The sequence below is a fragment of the Oncorhynchus nerka genome, linkage group LG21, assembly GCF_034236695.1.
Source record: "Oncorhynchus nerka isolate Pitt River linkage group LG21, Oner_Uvic_2.0, whole genome shotgun sequence".
Classification (NCBI taxonomy): Eukaryota; Metazoa; Chordata; class Actinopteri; order Salmoniformes; family Salmonidae; genus Oncorhynchus; species Oncorhynchus nerka.
Window position 1 is genome coordinate 34,620,337 of NC_088416.1, and position 14,047 is coordinate 34,634,383.

General features: G+C 40.0%; 1 protein-coding gene across 1 annotated transcript; it reads left to right on the plus strand.

Moving 5' to 3' along the window:
• The first annotated feature begins 124 nt into the window (after window positions 1–124).
• Window positions 125–7,085, plus strand: LOC115125874 (transcription factor 20-like). Its single transcript, XM_029655453.2, has 6 exons — window positions 125–226; window positions 1,237–3,281; window positions 3,524–3,617; window positions 3,710–3,759; window positions 3,972–4,043; window positions 5,764–7,085. The coding sequence occupies exons 2-5, from the start codon at window positions 2,163–2,165 to the stop codon at window positions 4,011–4,013; spliced, it is 1,305 nt and encodes a 434-aa protein (XP_029511313.2). The 5' UTR covers window positions 125–226; window positions 1,237–2,162; the 3' UTR covers window positions 4,014–4,043; window positions 5,764–7,085.
• The last annotated feature ends 6,962 nt before the right edge of the window (window positions 7,086–14,047 follow it).

The following is a 14,047-nucleotide window of genomic DNA, read 5'->3' on the forward strand; positions in this document are numbered from 1 at the left end:
AAAATTAACATCTTTATCATGAATGGAAATTCATACATTTATCATTATTAATAAAATATTTGTTCAGGTCCACATCAAATGAAACTGACAAAACTCTCATCTCCCATAATGCATTGCCCGTTTACCACAAGCTGCCAACTGAGTTCTTTACCAATGCAAGTAAACTACGAGATGCTCTTTTTGGAAAGGGAGCACCCCTTCAGCTTACTTTATTAATTTCTATAAGGTAGGTAAAATAGTTTATTTACAACTATTTTCCAATATAATGGGTCCTCGGCAACATGTTTGTTATAACGCATGTTATTATGGATGAATAGCGAGCTAACTCCAGCTAGCTAGCTAAAGTCGGGTTGTCAACACAGTCGCTGGCTAACGTTAGCTGTGGTTATATTGCGGCTTTGTTTACACACTGTTTACAAAGGCCTGGATGCAAGTAGCTAGCTAGCCACTAGCCAGCTATCGTAATCAGTGCACTCACCTGCAGCAAGGAACAACGAAGGGTAGGTAACCGGTAGGTACTACGTTGAACGGGCAGCTCCCATTTTTCTCTAGTAACGACGTTAGAAAGAAATAATATTTCAGAAATGGATTCTATCTCGAAATGGTATCACGCAATGCGACCTTACATTTTGTAGACTGAATTTGCTGTCACGAGTTGCAAATTAATAATCATCAATAATAATATTAATGCTTGGTTTAACGATAAATTGTTGTTATAGTGATGCATTAATAGTACAGATGTAGGATCTTAACTTGATCACCCTTTGATCACCCTTTGTTGCTGAGAAACACAAACTTAATAGTGTATTCAAGGTTTTAAAAGGCTTCTAAAGTTTGTAATTTAGCTTTAAAATGTCTTGACATGATTTGCCCTAATCAAAAACGTACCAATCCCTACAAAACACAAACTTAATAGTGTATTCAAGGTTTTAAAAGGCTTATAAAGTTTGTAATTTAGCTTTAAAATGTCTTGACATGATTTGCCCTAATCAAAAACGTACCAATCCCTACAAAACATGTTCATTGATTATAATCCACATAGCTAATAATTCACATTTCCTGTTGCTTCATGATAATGTTCCTGCTGTAGCAAACTGCCTCAAAGTAAAATCCTACGTCTGTAGCTATTGTGTAGAAAAGCTGCTTTTGAAATCCTACCTATATAGGCTAGGTTTGAAGTTTGCCTACTGAAGAACCTATGGGCTTAACCGTCTTTGTGACTGTATTTGTCTTAAGGTTATGGAGCTGTCGTCTCAAGACCCTCATCCTATGGCTTTGGATCTCTCAAAGAGATGTGGGAAGAGTCATCTGAATCCCAGGACCACAGAGGTTCTGGACCTAATGAAGAAGCCCAGCTGGCACAGCATCACTGACGACCATGTGTCCATGCCCTGCATGCAGCTCCTCTCTGAGAAAACACTAACAGACACAGGTGTCAGACTTTCCTACGGGACTAGGACTTGTGTTCGCTCCCCCCTTTTACATAATGGTATGGACAGAAGCTTACGGGACTCAGGGTTGTACGAGCCACACCCTACAGAGAGCCTAAATGCAGAGAGCCCCATTTCTGAAAGTATTGAGGAAGACGAGAGTCAGAGTGACTCTGATGTCATTTTGCTTGTTTCCAGTTCTAAGGAAGCACCCTCACCTCAGGACTATTTAGACAGGGGATCTGTTAGTCCCTTAGTGGATTCTCCGTCCCCTGGCGCTGTCTCTTTGGGTGAAGCTAAGGGTTGTTTTCTACTGCCCCAGACACTGAGTTCCCCCAGTCCTGACAATACATATTCAGAGGATTCATCTGAAAGCACAGAGGAGATGTCGGTGAATGCAAAACCTGTTCTTAACCTGTCGGAATTAGCCGCTGTGTATGGGAAATATGTCAGGTCTCCTGTGGATGTCTCAAGTGATGATAGTGATGTCATTGAAGTTCCCATTACAAATGAAAAGAAAAAGATTCACAGTTTACCTGTTGATGTTCAAAATGAGAAAAGTCTGACAGTTGAAGCTAGTAATGTTGTAAAAAAAATCATTTCTCCACATCCTAGAACAATACAGCCTGGGGTCAGCGCTCAAAACTCATCAACAATGTCACTCGCCATCATTCAAAATTACATACCAAAAACTCAAGTAGAGTATTACCCAAGGAACATTCTGGCGACACAATGGACTCAAAAGAGAAGTCATCTAGTTCAGAGGATGAGTCTTGGTTACAGCCAACTGTCTACCTGTACAGGTGTGTAGTAGAATCTGATGACTCTGATGTGGACCGTCGGACAGTTCGACAGGACCACTCTGAGAGCCTACGTTCCTCTAGAAGGCCACAGAGAGGATCATCACCTGCTACAGAGTCAAGGACCAAGGCAACACATGTGGAAGACATCCAACAGGAGTGGACAAAGCCCTCCTCAGCCTGGAGCAAAAGGTCAGGAACCAAGCAGAAAACCCACCAGAGAAGCCCAGCAAAGCAGGCCTCAAGTAGTAGAAAAGCAGCAGCAAGTAAAACAAAACGGAGGAGGGAGAAACACAAACAAGCCGGCTCATCCTCCATGTTCTCCCATGAAGAGGCAGAAATCAAGCTGAAATATGCAAACTACAAACAGGACAAAAGGGCCAGTAAATCAGAGGACTTTTGCCCTTTTGTGCACATGGAGCAGAGGGAGTACTCTGCTTGTACAGTGATCAACGATCAGCAGGAGGAGAAGGATGTGAGGCGGAACAAAGGACAGCAACAACAACCAACTGGGTCTTTGTCTGGTGTCGTTCCTAAGACGTCTTGTTATCGTCTGGGTCGCCTCAGCTCAAAGAGTAAGTGTCAGCCCCTAATGGTGTGCTGCCTGTGTGGTGGGTCTGCTAATGCTGTGGGCCTAGGGGACCTACACGGACCTTACTATCCAACTGAACCTGCTTTGGAGGAACAAGGCAAACAGCAGGCCCAGAGGGAAGAATACAAGGACAGTGAACTGTCTGTAGATTGTAAGATAGGCCTATGTGGTCAGGTAGGGGAGAATGGGTTACATGAACTGAGCAATGTGCCTAGAGTAGAGGCTGTAGTTGATGACTGCTGCATCACAGTCAGTGATAGTGAAAGCTCCACATTGCCTTCAGCCAAAAAGCTCAGAACAAATGGCTGCGTGATGGACGGCCACAGTCTGCCTATGGTGCCCCACAACACCAATGAATGCTGGATCCACGAGGACTGTGGCATATGGTCCACAGGTGTTTTCTTGGTTAAAGGAAAGCTCTACGGCTTGGAGGAGGCTGTTCGGTTCGCCCAAGAAACAGTGAGTCAAATTCAACGATACCTCTTTGTTTGAGATAATGTGCATTTGTGCTTGCATATCTCGAGTGCAACATAGATGAGAACATAACTGAACAAGGTCAAACTGAAGCAGCTCAGATTAGACAGAGGACCATTATGCTTGTGACTAGGTAACACACAGTGCCTTACTCCTTCACTGTTTCCTTGGCCTCTCAAATACAGCTTTATTCAAACATACTTTTTTACATGTCCTTTCTTTTCCAGGTGTGTTCAACATGCCACGCAGCAGGTGCAACCATGGGCTGCTTCCAGAAAGGGTGCCCCAATAAGTACCACTACTGCTGTGCAGCTCAGTCAGGTGGGAAGCTGTCCTGCTCTGCCTATGTACAATTATGTCAATGAAGAAACATTCTGTTGACTAAATGTTTTATTTTCTATCTATCTTTGCAGGCTGTGTGCTTAACGAGGAAAACTTCTCCATGCGATGTCCAAAGCACAAGGTAGATGTAACAATTGTCATTCCAGCAGTACCTGGTAAAATAATGTAGGTGTAATGATTAATAAATGGTGAGCTAACGGTTTGTAAATGCCTTATAAATGGTTTATTATGGACCCTTAAAATATAGGGTTGCCTAAAGATCATTACTTTTTGATCTGAGATCTAGGCTATTAGCGCAGTGTTTCTGAAATATTGCACTTTTGTCCTTTCCAGAATAAATCATTCAGAGGTGTGAACATGCCAGACAACAGATGACAGGAGAGAAGGAATTGGACACCATGGAAGGTATGTGATTTTCTATGCCCTTGACATGTTACATTCATCATGTGAGACCAGACGGTTTAAAATGTACTAACTATAGATGTGTGTCCTTTGGAAGAGCTCCGGGTTTATTTGTAAACAGGACGGTATTTAGTCATTGATGCTCATCAGTCAGACTGAGAGATCTGTGATTGTGCATCATGTTAGAGCTTGTTTTAGTGTTTGGGACAGCTAGGCTTCCCTAAGACTGTGTTGATTTAATTGTTTTCTCCACAAATAAGTTGAGCATCTTTACCCACAGTATGTTTAAAACAGGACTTAGGGTAAGATTTGACTATTGTTCAAAGTGACATCAAACTCAAACAAGTTCGTGCTAATGATCCTCTGGAGCACGTTGTTCCCAAACTGGGTCGGGACCCACTTGTGGGTTGTGGCAGGGGTCCAGGTGGGTCGGGGGATTACATTTTTTGTCCATTGCATTTTTACCAACAAAAACAACACTTTAAAAATGTGATGATACATTTTTGGGATAGAACCATGCTTTGTGTGAATTTAAATTATTAAAACCAAATAGAAAATATGTAGAAAATATAATGGACCTACATATTTGTAAATAATAGCCTATAATCTTTGAGCTAGACAACCAGGCCCCATTGATTTTGTTATAATGTTTGAGCATAGGAATCATACAGCACTAATCTGTCAAAATGTGTAGAATTGCAGGAAATGTGCTTAGGATCTGCCACATTTTCTCCCAGATCCATTGTAACATGTATACAATTGCAGAACAACATTTTCTTTATAAAGCAACATTTTATTTAAACTTCACGGCAAAATGTGTAGAATTGCTGGAAATTAGCTTCAAAACGTTAAATGTTTCTCTCCACTGCCAGGTTATATTTTTTACTTATTATTTTTATACTGTATTTTTGACTTGTTCTGTCTGTGTATGTTTTATCACAGCTCAAACACTTAAGGTGGATTGCAAAGCTAAAATGTTTGGGAACATTAACATTTACATTTTAGTCATTTAGCAGACGCTCTTATCCAGAGCGACTAACAGGAGCAATTAGGGTTAAGTGCCTTGCTCAAGGGGAAAACATTGAAAGATTTTTAACCTAGTTGGCTCAGGGATTCAAACCTGCCACCCCCTGCTCTAGAGGATTCCAAATTCAATTTGGATTATTAGTTGATTAAGGAACACACACACAATCTACAGTGTCAGTTTGACAGGGATTGTGCACAGAAATGTCAGAAAAGCCATGATAATTACTTTGAAGTTTAAAGAGGTTTGAATTCCATATAAGAATCCTAACAGGAAGGTTTAGAGGTAGAGCCTGCTGTTGATGAGTGCAGGCAGACCTTCCCTCAGTGAGATGAGCTGTGTGGAACATGAGAACCTACCTAGTGATTGGGACCCTGGCAGGACAAGGTGTGAAAAAGCAATGACACTGATTTGCCAACTGTGCTAAAAGAATATCCTCAATCTGCTGCAAAGGCTTCTGGGTTAACATTCATAGCCTACCATGTTGAAACTAATTTGATGTTCTCTGCAGTTGTAAAAATATATATTTTAGCCCGAGATAAATTAGTGAATGTGGTGCAGAAAGTATGTACTTTCACACCCATGTCTATTTCAGTGTGTGACCCTAGCTACTATATAGCTGAACTGTAAACTTGAGCAACTGATTATTTTTGTCCAATTCTATAACAGTATCACTGTTCCCTTGTGTTTCCCTGACAGCTAAACCCCATTGGCAGCAGCCATCGGATAGATACTCTCCTTCACCCCAGATAAGAGGCTGTGGAAGAACTGCAACATTCTATTCATGTTTTCTTTTATCTCTTGAATGTTTACATTGAGTCCATGTTACTTTAGTATTATTAATGGTTCTGAATTGATTGTACCAGTGAAGCCAAATGCTCTTATTGTGTGTCTGCCTGCAGATGGCCGTAGTCTTTTTGGCCCGTCTCCACTGTGGAAGCTTGAGAGTTATGTTGCCAGGTTTGTTGTGCTGTTTGCTTTCTTGAAAGACCAAAATGTTTTATTTCGTTTAAGTTTTATATCTATATGTTTGGTCTTTTTACCTTTTAATACTGAATTGATGATTGACATGTTTTTGTGTTCACAATGTGTGACAGACTTGCTATAGTTTCCTTATTTGATAGGAACCTTTATTTAATAGGAACCTTGAGAGGACAATAGTTGAGTTCAGTATTCATCCTAATTAACAGTGATTGAAAGGCCAACCAGTCAATCCCCTGATAATATGACTTGTTTTGCAAGATTGCTACTTTGAAATTCAGATTTCTGTATGTTACTATAAGGATTTTTGCATCTCAGATTATCCTGGTGGCATGCTTTGGTAATCATTCGGAACTAAAGGGCAACAGAGGAAGTGATGGATCTCTAGAAAGGCTTCTATGGCTGCGCTTACACAGGCAGCCCAATTCTGATATTTTTCCCACTAATTGGTCTTTTGACCAATCACTTCAGATCTTTTCGCATCAGATCTAGTTCAGATCTGATTGGTCAAAATACCATTTTAGTTAAAAGAAATATCAGAATTGGGCTGCCTATCTAAATTCAGCCATAAAGGCATATTTATTTTCTATTTATGATTTAATCATGTTGTGCATATTTATTTATGTAATGCTCAGCTGACATGGTGGTAGTGCTGCTCAATGAAGAAAAGGTACAATGTCTGTTTTGCACAAAGTTTGCAAAGGTTGGTACATTCAACCCACTGGGCACACACTGGTTGAATCAACGTTGTTTCCACGTCATTTCAATAAAATTACGTTGAACCACTGTGGAATAGACGTTGCATTGACGTCTGTGCCCAGTGTGAAGTGATTTTGAATTTGACCTGATATCATTGGCTCCAGAGATTATGATTTTATACTGGGTTCTGTTAATGCAGTCCATTAAGGAAATGTATGGGTGTTCCAGTCTTACATATGTGTGAGGAAGAGATGGCTAACACATGGAATTAATTGTCTGTTACAGCTTGCAACTGTTGCCTTTTTGTCACCTGTTTGAATAAAAGCTGACATTCCTGTGTACGTCACCTGTTTTAAGATGTGATCATTTTTATCATAATTCATCTCTTTTATTAGAGGTATCCATGATTCAGTAGCTGTGATTCAGTGGGACTGGTTAGGTTAAGATTTTCTATATAAAAATGCTCGAACATATGTTGAACTTGTGTTGCATACAACAAAGGGAAGTCTGGATGTATCCGTGCTGTTTATGTTCTCTTTATGTACGTACAGTAATTGTCGATAACTGCCCTATTCTAGACTGCTACTGTCATGTTGAACCATTCACCCTCTCCTTGTATGAATAATTCTTCCTCAAACTGTTCAGATGCCTTCTGTGACCTTTTCTTCTATTCTTCTATCCCTGTTATCAGGAATAATCTGGGTGCCTCACTTTTAACTGGGTGTCATCCTGACAGAGCATATCTCACCTTGTTGAACTCAGAATATAACCGTGTTCTCACCTGCTAAAATAGACGGGCATCCCATTCCTGTGTGAGAGAGCTGTGACTTTGTCTCCAGGAAGAGGGTTTAACTGAGCAAATCGGCATTTTAAGCAGCCAATTTCACAGAGAATATTCAAACAGCTGTTGTGTTTCCTCCCCATGGAAGATGAGACTATATTTAGCTGCCTTTCATTACAAGGGTTTACACATGGACAGCCATTTGGAATGGCAGCTCCATATGCTAACAGTTTGATCTCTTAGCATACAGATGTAGGATCTTAATTTTAGCACTCCCTACCGATGAACTTTGTGATTTACCGTAATTTCCGGACTATAAACCGCTACTTTATTCCCACACTTTGAACCTCACGGTTTATACTATGACGCGGCTAATTTATGGATTTTTCCCGCTTTCACAAGATTCATGCCGCCAAAAAACTGAGCACCGTCACATAATGTGACGTAAATCGAGCACGCTCAAACTTCCCATCATTTTGATTACGGTAGTAATTTTGTCACCGTCATCATGGCAAAGACACGGAGAAATGCATATGATGCAGCTTTCAAGTTGAAGGCGATAAAATCTGGCTATTGGAAAAGGAAATAGAGCTGCTGCACGGGAGCTTGGCCTTAATGAGTCGATGATAAGACATGGAAACAGCAGCGTGAGGAACTGACTCAGTGCAGAAAGACAACAAAAGCTTTCAGAGGGAAGAAAAGCATATGGCCCAAAGTATTTGCAGCCACTCGACATCAGTGTAAATCGTGCATTTAAGGTGGCGCTCCTTGTTCAGTGGGAGGCTTGGATGACAAGTGGGGAGAAATCCTTCACTAAAACGGGCCGCAGGCGAAGAGCATCTTATGGTCAAGTCTGCCAGTGGGTCCTGACAGCGTGGAGCATTGTCAAAAAATCCACTATCATCAACGGGTTTCGAAAGGCTGGACTGTTGCGTGTTGAAGGGGCAGCATGAGCTCAGCGGGGTATTTGCCTCCGGATGAAAGTGACGAGAGCGACAATGAAAACGATCCAACATCGGATGAAGCAATTCTGAGGCTATTCAACTCCGACACCGAAGGAGATGACTTCAGTGGTTTCAGTGCACAGGAGGAGGAAGATAGTGACCAATGACTTTCTTGGTAGGCTACTGTTTTAATTTTTGTTACAAGCCGTGTTTCGTTTAAAGGCTGTGTAAAAGTTCATTTGTTTCGGCTTATAGACATGTGCGGTTTATTTATGGACAAAATACATATTTTTTAATAATTCTGTGGGTGCGGTTTATATTCAGGTGCGCTTAATAGTCCAGCAATTACGGTACATAAATTCACTGAAAACCCACACAAACACACAGAAAGTATTCAGACCTTTTTACACATTTTGTTACAGCCTTATTCTAAATGGATTTGAAAAAAATCCTCAGCAATCTGCACACAATACCCCATAGTGACAAAGCAAAAACTGTTTTTTAGAAATGTTTGCAAAAAAATACTGAAATACCTTATTTACATAATTATTCAGACCCTTTGCTATAAGACTCAAAATTTGGCTCAGGTATATCCTGTTTCCATTTATCATCATTGAGATGTTTCTACAACTTGATTGGAGTCCACCTGTGGTAAATTAAATTGATTGGACATGATTTGGAAAGGTACACACCTGTCTATATAAGGTCCCACAGTTGACAGTGCATGTCAGAGCAAAAACCAAGCCATGATGTCGAAGAAATTGTCCATAGAGGTCCTAGACAGGATTGTGTCGAGGCACAGATCTGGGGAATGGTACCAAAACATTTCTGCAGCATTGAAGTTCCCCAAGAACATAGTTGCCTCCATCATTCTTAAATGGAAGAAGTTTGGAACCACCAAGACTCGTCCTAGAGCTTGGGCAATCGGAGGAGAAGGGCCTTGGTCAGGGTTGTGACCAAGAACCCGATGGTCACTCTGACAGAGCTCTAGAGTTCCTCTGTGGAGATGGGAGAACCTTCCAGAAGGACAACCATTTCTGTAGAACTCCACCAATGGAAGCCACCAGATGGAAGCCACTCCTCAGTAAAAGGCACATGACAGCCTGCTTGGAGTTTGCCAGAAGTCACCTAAAGTCTCTCAGACCATGAGAAACAAGATTCTCTGGTCTGATGAAACCAAGATTGAACTCTTTGGCCTGAATGCCAAGTGTCACATCTGGAGGAAACCTGGCACCATCCCTACAGTGAAGCATGGTGGTGGCAGCATAACGGTGTGGGATGTTTTTCAGCGGCAGGGATTGGGAGACTCGTCAGGATTGAGGGTAAGATGAACGGAGCAAAGTATAGAGAGATCCTTGAGATCCTTGATGAAAGCCTGCTCCAGAGCGCTTAGGACCTCTGGGGCGAAGGTTCCCCTTACAACAGGACAATGACCCTAAGTACACAGCCAAGACAATGCAGGGGTGGCTTCCGGGACAATTCTCTCAATGTCAGAGCCCGGACTTGAACCCAATCGAACATCTCTGGAGAGACCTGAAAATAGCTGTGCAGTAAAGCTCCCCATCCAACCTGACAGAGCTTGAGATGATCTGCAGAGAAAAAAGGGAGAAACTCCCCAAATATGGGTGTGCCAAGCTTGTAGTATCATACCCAAGAAGACTCAATGCTGTAATCGCTGGCAAAGGTTCTTCAACAAAGTACTGAGTAAAGGGTCTGAATACTTATGTAAATTTGATATTTCAGTATTTTTACTTTTAATACTTTTGCAAACATGTCAATACAATTTTTTTGCTTCGTCATTATGGGCTATTGTGTGTAGATTGTTGAGGGGAAAAAAATAATTTGATACATTTTAGAATAAAGCTGTTAACGCAACAAAATGTGAAAAAAGTCAAGAGGTTTGAATACTTTTCCGAAGGTATTAACGTATATTAACAGCAGCACTTTTCATGTAGCATACTTTTGGCTAGATTATTTTCTTGTGACAATATAGATCAAATTAAGATCCTACACCTTTAGGCGACTGATGATGCTGGATGTCTGTCTGAAGATGACAGATGCTTAAGAGTTTGGTGGAAAATACAAAACATGTATTATGCCTCATTGGACAATTATGAAACACTTGCACCATCCAACATAATGTGGGTTGTATTTCAGTCATTATGACAGTGGAAATAATGCTTCTTGCATAAATACCATGACATTTCACATTTTTCCTACAGTACCCTACTGTAAGTATTTCCCCAACCCCTGTCCTCTATCACCAATGTGTGGAATACAACAAGTTGACACATCAGTTAATGCTGTGACTGGGTATAAGAGATATTCATATAACGCAGGTGTAGGTTGTAAACCCAGTAGAACTCATCAGATAGTGCTGTAACTAGGGCAGTTCCACTATAAAAGCCTTTTCAAATGTTAACTGGGTATAAGAGATATTCATATAACGTAGGTGTAAGTTGTAAACCCAGTAGAACTCATCAGATAGTGCTGTAACTAGGGCAGTTCCACTATAAAAGCCTTTTCAAATGTTAACTGGGTATAAGAGATATTCATATAACGTAGGTGTAAGTTGTAAACCCAGTAGAACTCATCAGATAGTGCTGTAACTAGGGCAGTTCCACTATAAAAGCCTTTTCAAATGTTAACTGGGTATAAGAGATATTCATATAACGTAGTCGTAGGTTGTAAACCCAGTAGAACTCATCAGATAGTGCTGTAACTAGGGCAGTTCCACTATAAAAGCCTTTTCAAATGTTAACTGGGTATAAGAGATATTCATATAACGTAGTCGTAGGTTGTAAACCCAGTAGAACTCATCAGATAGTGCTGTAACTAGGGCAGTTCCACTATAAAAGCCTTTTCAAATGTTAACTGGGTATAAGAGATATTCATATAACGTAGTCGTAGGTTGTAAACCCAGTAGAACTCATCAGATGATGATGTAACTAGGGCAGTTCCACTATAAAAGCCTTTTCAAATGTTAACTGGGTATAAGAAAATTCATATAACGTAGTCGTAGGTTGTAAACCCAGTAGAACTCATCAGATAGTGCTGTAACTAGGGCAGTTCCACTATAAAAGCCTTTTCAAATGTTAACTGGGTATAAGAGATATTCATATAACGTAGTCGTAGGTTGTAAACCCAGTAGAACTCATCAGATAGTGCTGTAACTAGGGCAGTTCCACTATAAAAGCCTTTTCAAATGTTAACTGGGTATAGAAAATATTCATATAACGTAGTCGTAGGTTGTAAACCCAGTAGAACTCATCAGATGATGATGTAACTAGGGCAGTTCCACTATAAAAGCCTTTTCAAATGTTAACTGGGTATAAGAGATATTCATATAACGTAGTCGTAGGTTGTAAACCCAGTAGAACTCATCAGATAGTGCTGTAACTAGGGCAGTTCCACTATAAAAGCCTTTTCAAATGTTGACTAGGTATAGAAAATATCCATATAACGTAGGCGTAGGTTGTAAACCCAGTAGAACTCATCAGATAGTGCTGTAACTAGGGCAGTTCCACTATAAAAGCCTTTTCAAATGTTAACTGGGTATAAGAGATATTCATATAACGTAGTCGTAGGTTGTAAACCCAGTAGAACTCATCAGATGATGATGTAACTAGGGCAGTTCCACTATAAAAGCCTTTTCAAATGTTAACTGGGTATAAGAGATATTCATATAACGTAGTCGTAGGTTGTAAACCCAGTAGAACTCATCAGATAGTGCTGTAACTAGGGCAGTTCCACTATAAAAGCCTTTTCAAATGTTAACTGGGTATAAGAGATATTCATATAACGTAGTCGTAGGTTGTAAACCCAGTAGAACTCATCAGATAGTGCTGTAACTAGGGCAGTTCCACTATAAAAGCCTTTTCAAATGTTGACTAGGTATAGAAAATATCCATATAACGTAGGCGTAGGTTGTAAACCCAGTAGAACTCATCAGATGATGATGTAACTAGGGCAGTTCCACTATAAAAGCCTTTTCAAATGTTAACTGGGTATAAGAGATATTCATATAACGTAGTCGTAGGTTGTAAACCCAGTAGAACTCATCAGATAGTGCTGTAACTAGGGCAGTTCCACTATAAAAGCCTTTTCAAATGTTAACTGGGTATAAAATATTCATATAACGTAGTCGTAGGTTGTAAACCCAGTAGAACTCATCAGATAGTGCTGTAACTAGGGCAGTTCCACTATAAAAGCCTTTTCAAATGTTAACTGGGTATAAGAGATATTTATATAACGTAGGCGTAGGTTGTAAACCCAGTAGAACTCATCAGATGATGATGTAACTAGGGCAGTTCCACTATAAAAGCCTTTTCAAATGTTAACTGGGTATAAGAGATATTCATATAACGTAGTCGTAGGTTGTAAACCCAGTAGAACTCATCAGATGATGATGTAACTAGGGCAGTTCCACTATAAAAGCCTTTTCAAATGTTAACTGGGTATAAGAGATATTCATATAACGTAGTCGTAGGTTGTAAACCCAGTAGAACTCATCAGATAGTGCTGTAACTAGGGCAGTTCCACTATAAAAGCCTTTTCAAATGTTAACTGGGTATAAGAGATATTCATATAACGTAGTCGTAGGTTGTAAACCCAGTAGAACTCATCAGATAGTGCTGTAACTAGGGCAGTTCCACTATAAAAGCCTTTTCAAATGTTAACTGGGTATAAGAGATATTCATATAACGTAGTCGTAGGTTGTAAACCCAGTAGAACTCATCAGATAGTGCTGTAACTAGGGCAGTTCCACTATAAAAGCCTTTTCAAATGTTAACTGGGTATAGAAAATATTCATATAACGTAGTCGTAGGTTGTAAACCCAGTAGAACTCATCAGATGATGATGTAACTAGGGCAGTTCCACTATAAAAGCCTTTTCAAATGTTGACTAGGTATAGAAAATATCCATATAACGTAGGCGTAGGTTGTAAACCCAGTAGAACTCATCAGATAGTGCTGTAACTAGGGCAGTTCCACTATAAAAGCCTTTTCAAATGTTAACTGGGTATAGAAAATATTCATATAACGTAGTCGTAGGTTGTAAACCCAGTAGAACTCATCAGATGATGATGTAACTAGGGCAGTTCCACTATAAAAGCCTTTTCAAATGTTAACTGGGTATAAGAGATATTCATATAACGTAGTCGTAGGTTGTAAACCCAGTAGAACTCATCAGATGATGATGTAACTAGGGCAGTTCCACTATAAAAGCCTTTTCAAATGTTAACTGGGTATAAGAGATATTCATATAACGTAGTCGTAGGTTGTAAACCCAGTAGAACTCATCAGATGATGATGTAACTAGGGCAGTTCCACTATAAAAGCCTTTTCAAATGTTAACTGGGTATAAGAGATATTCATATAACGTAGTCGTAGGTTGTAAACCCAGTAGAACTCATCAGATGATGATGTAACTAGGGCAGTTCCACTATAAAAGCCTTTTCAAATGTTGACTAGGTATAGAAAATATTCATATAACGTAGTCGTAGGTTGTAAACCCAGTAGAACTCATCAGATGATGATGTAACTAGGGCAGTTCCACTATAAAAGCCTTTTCAAAT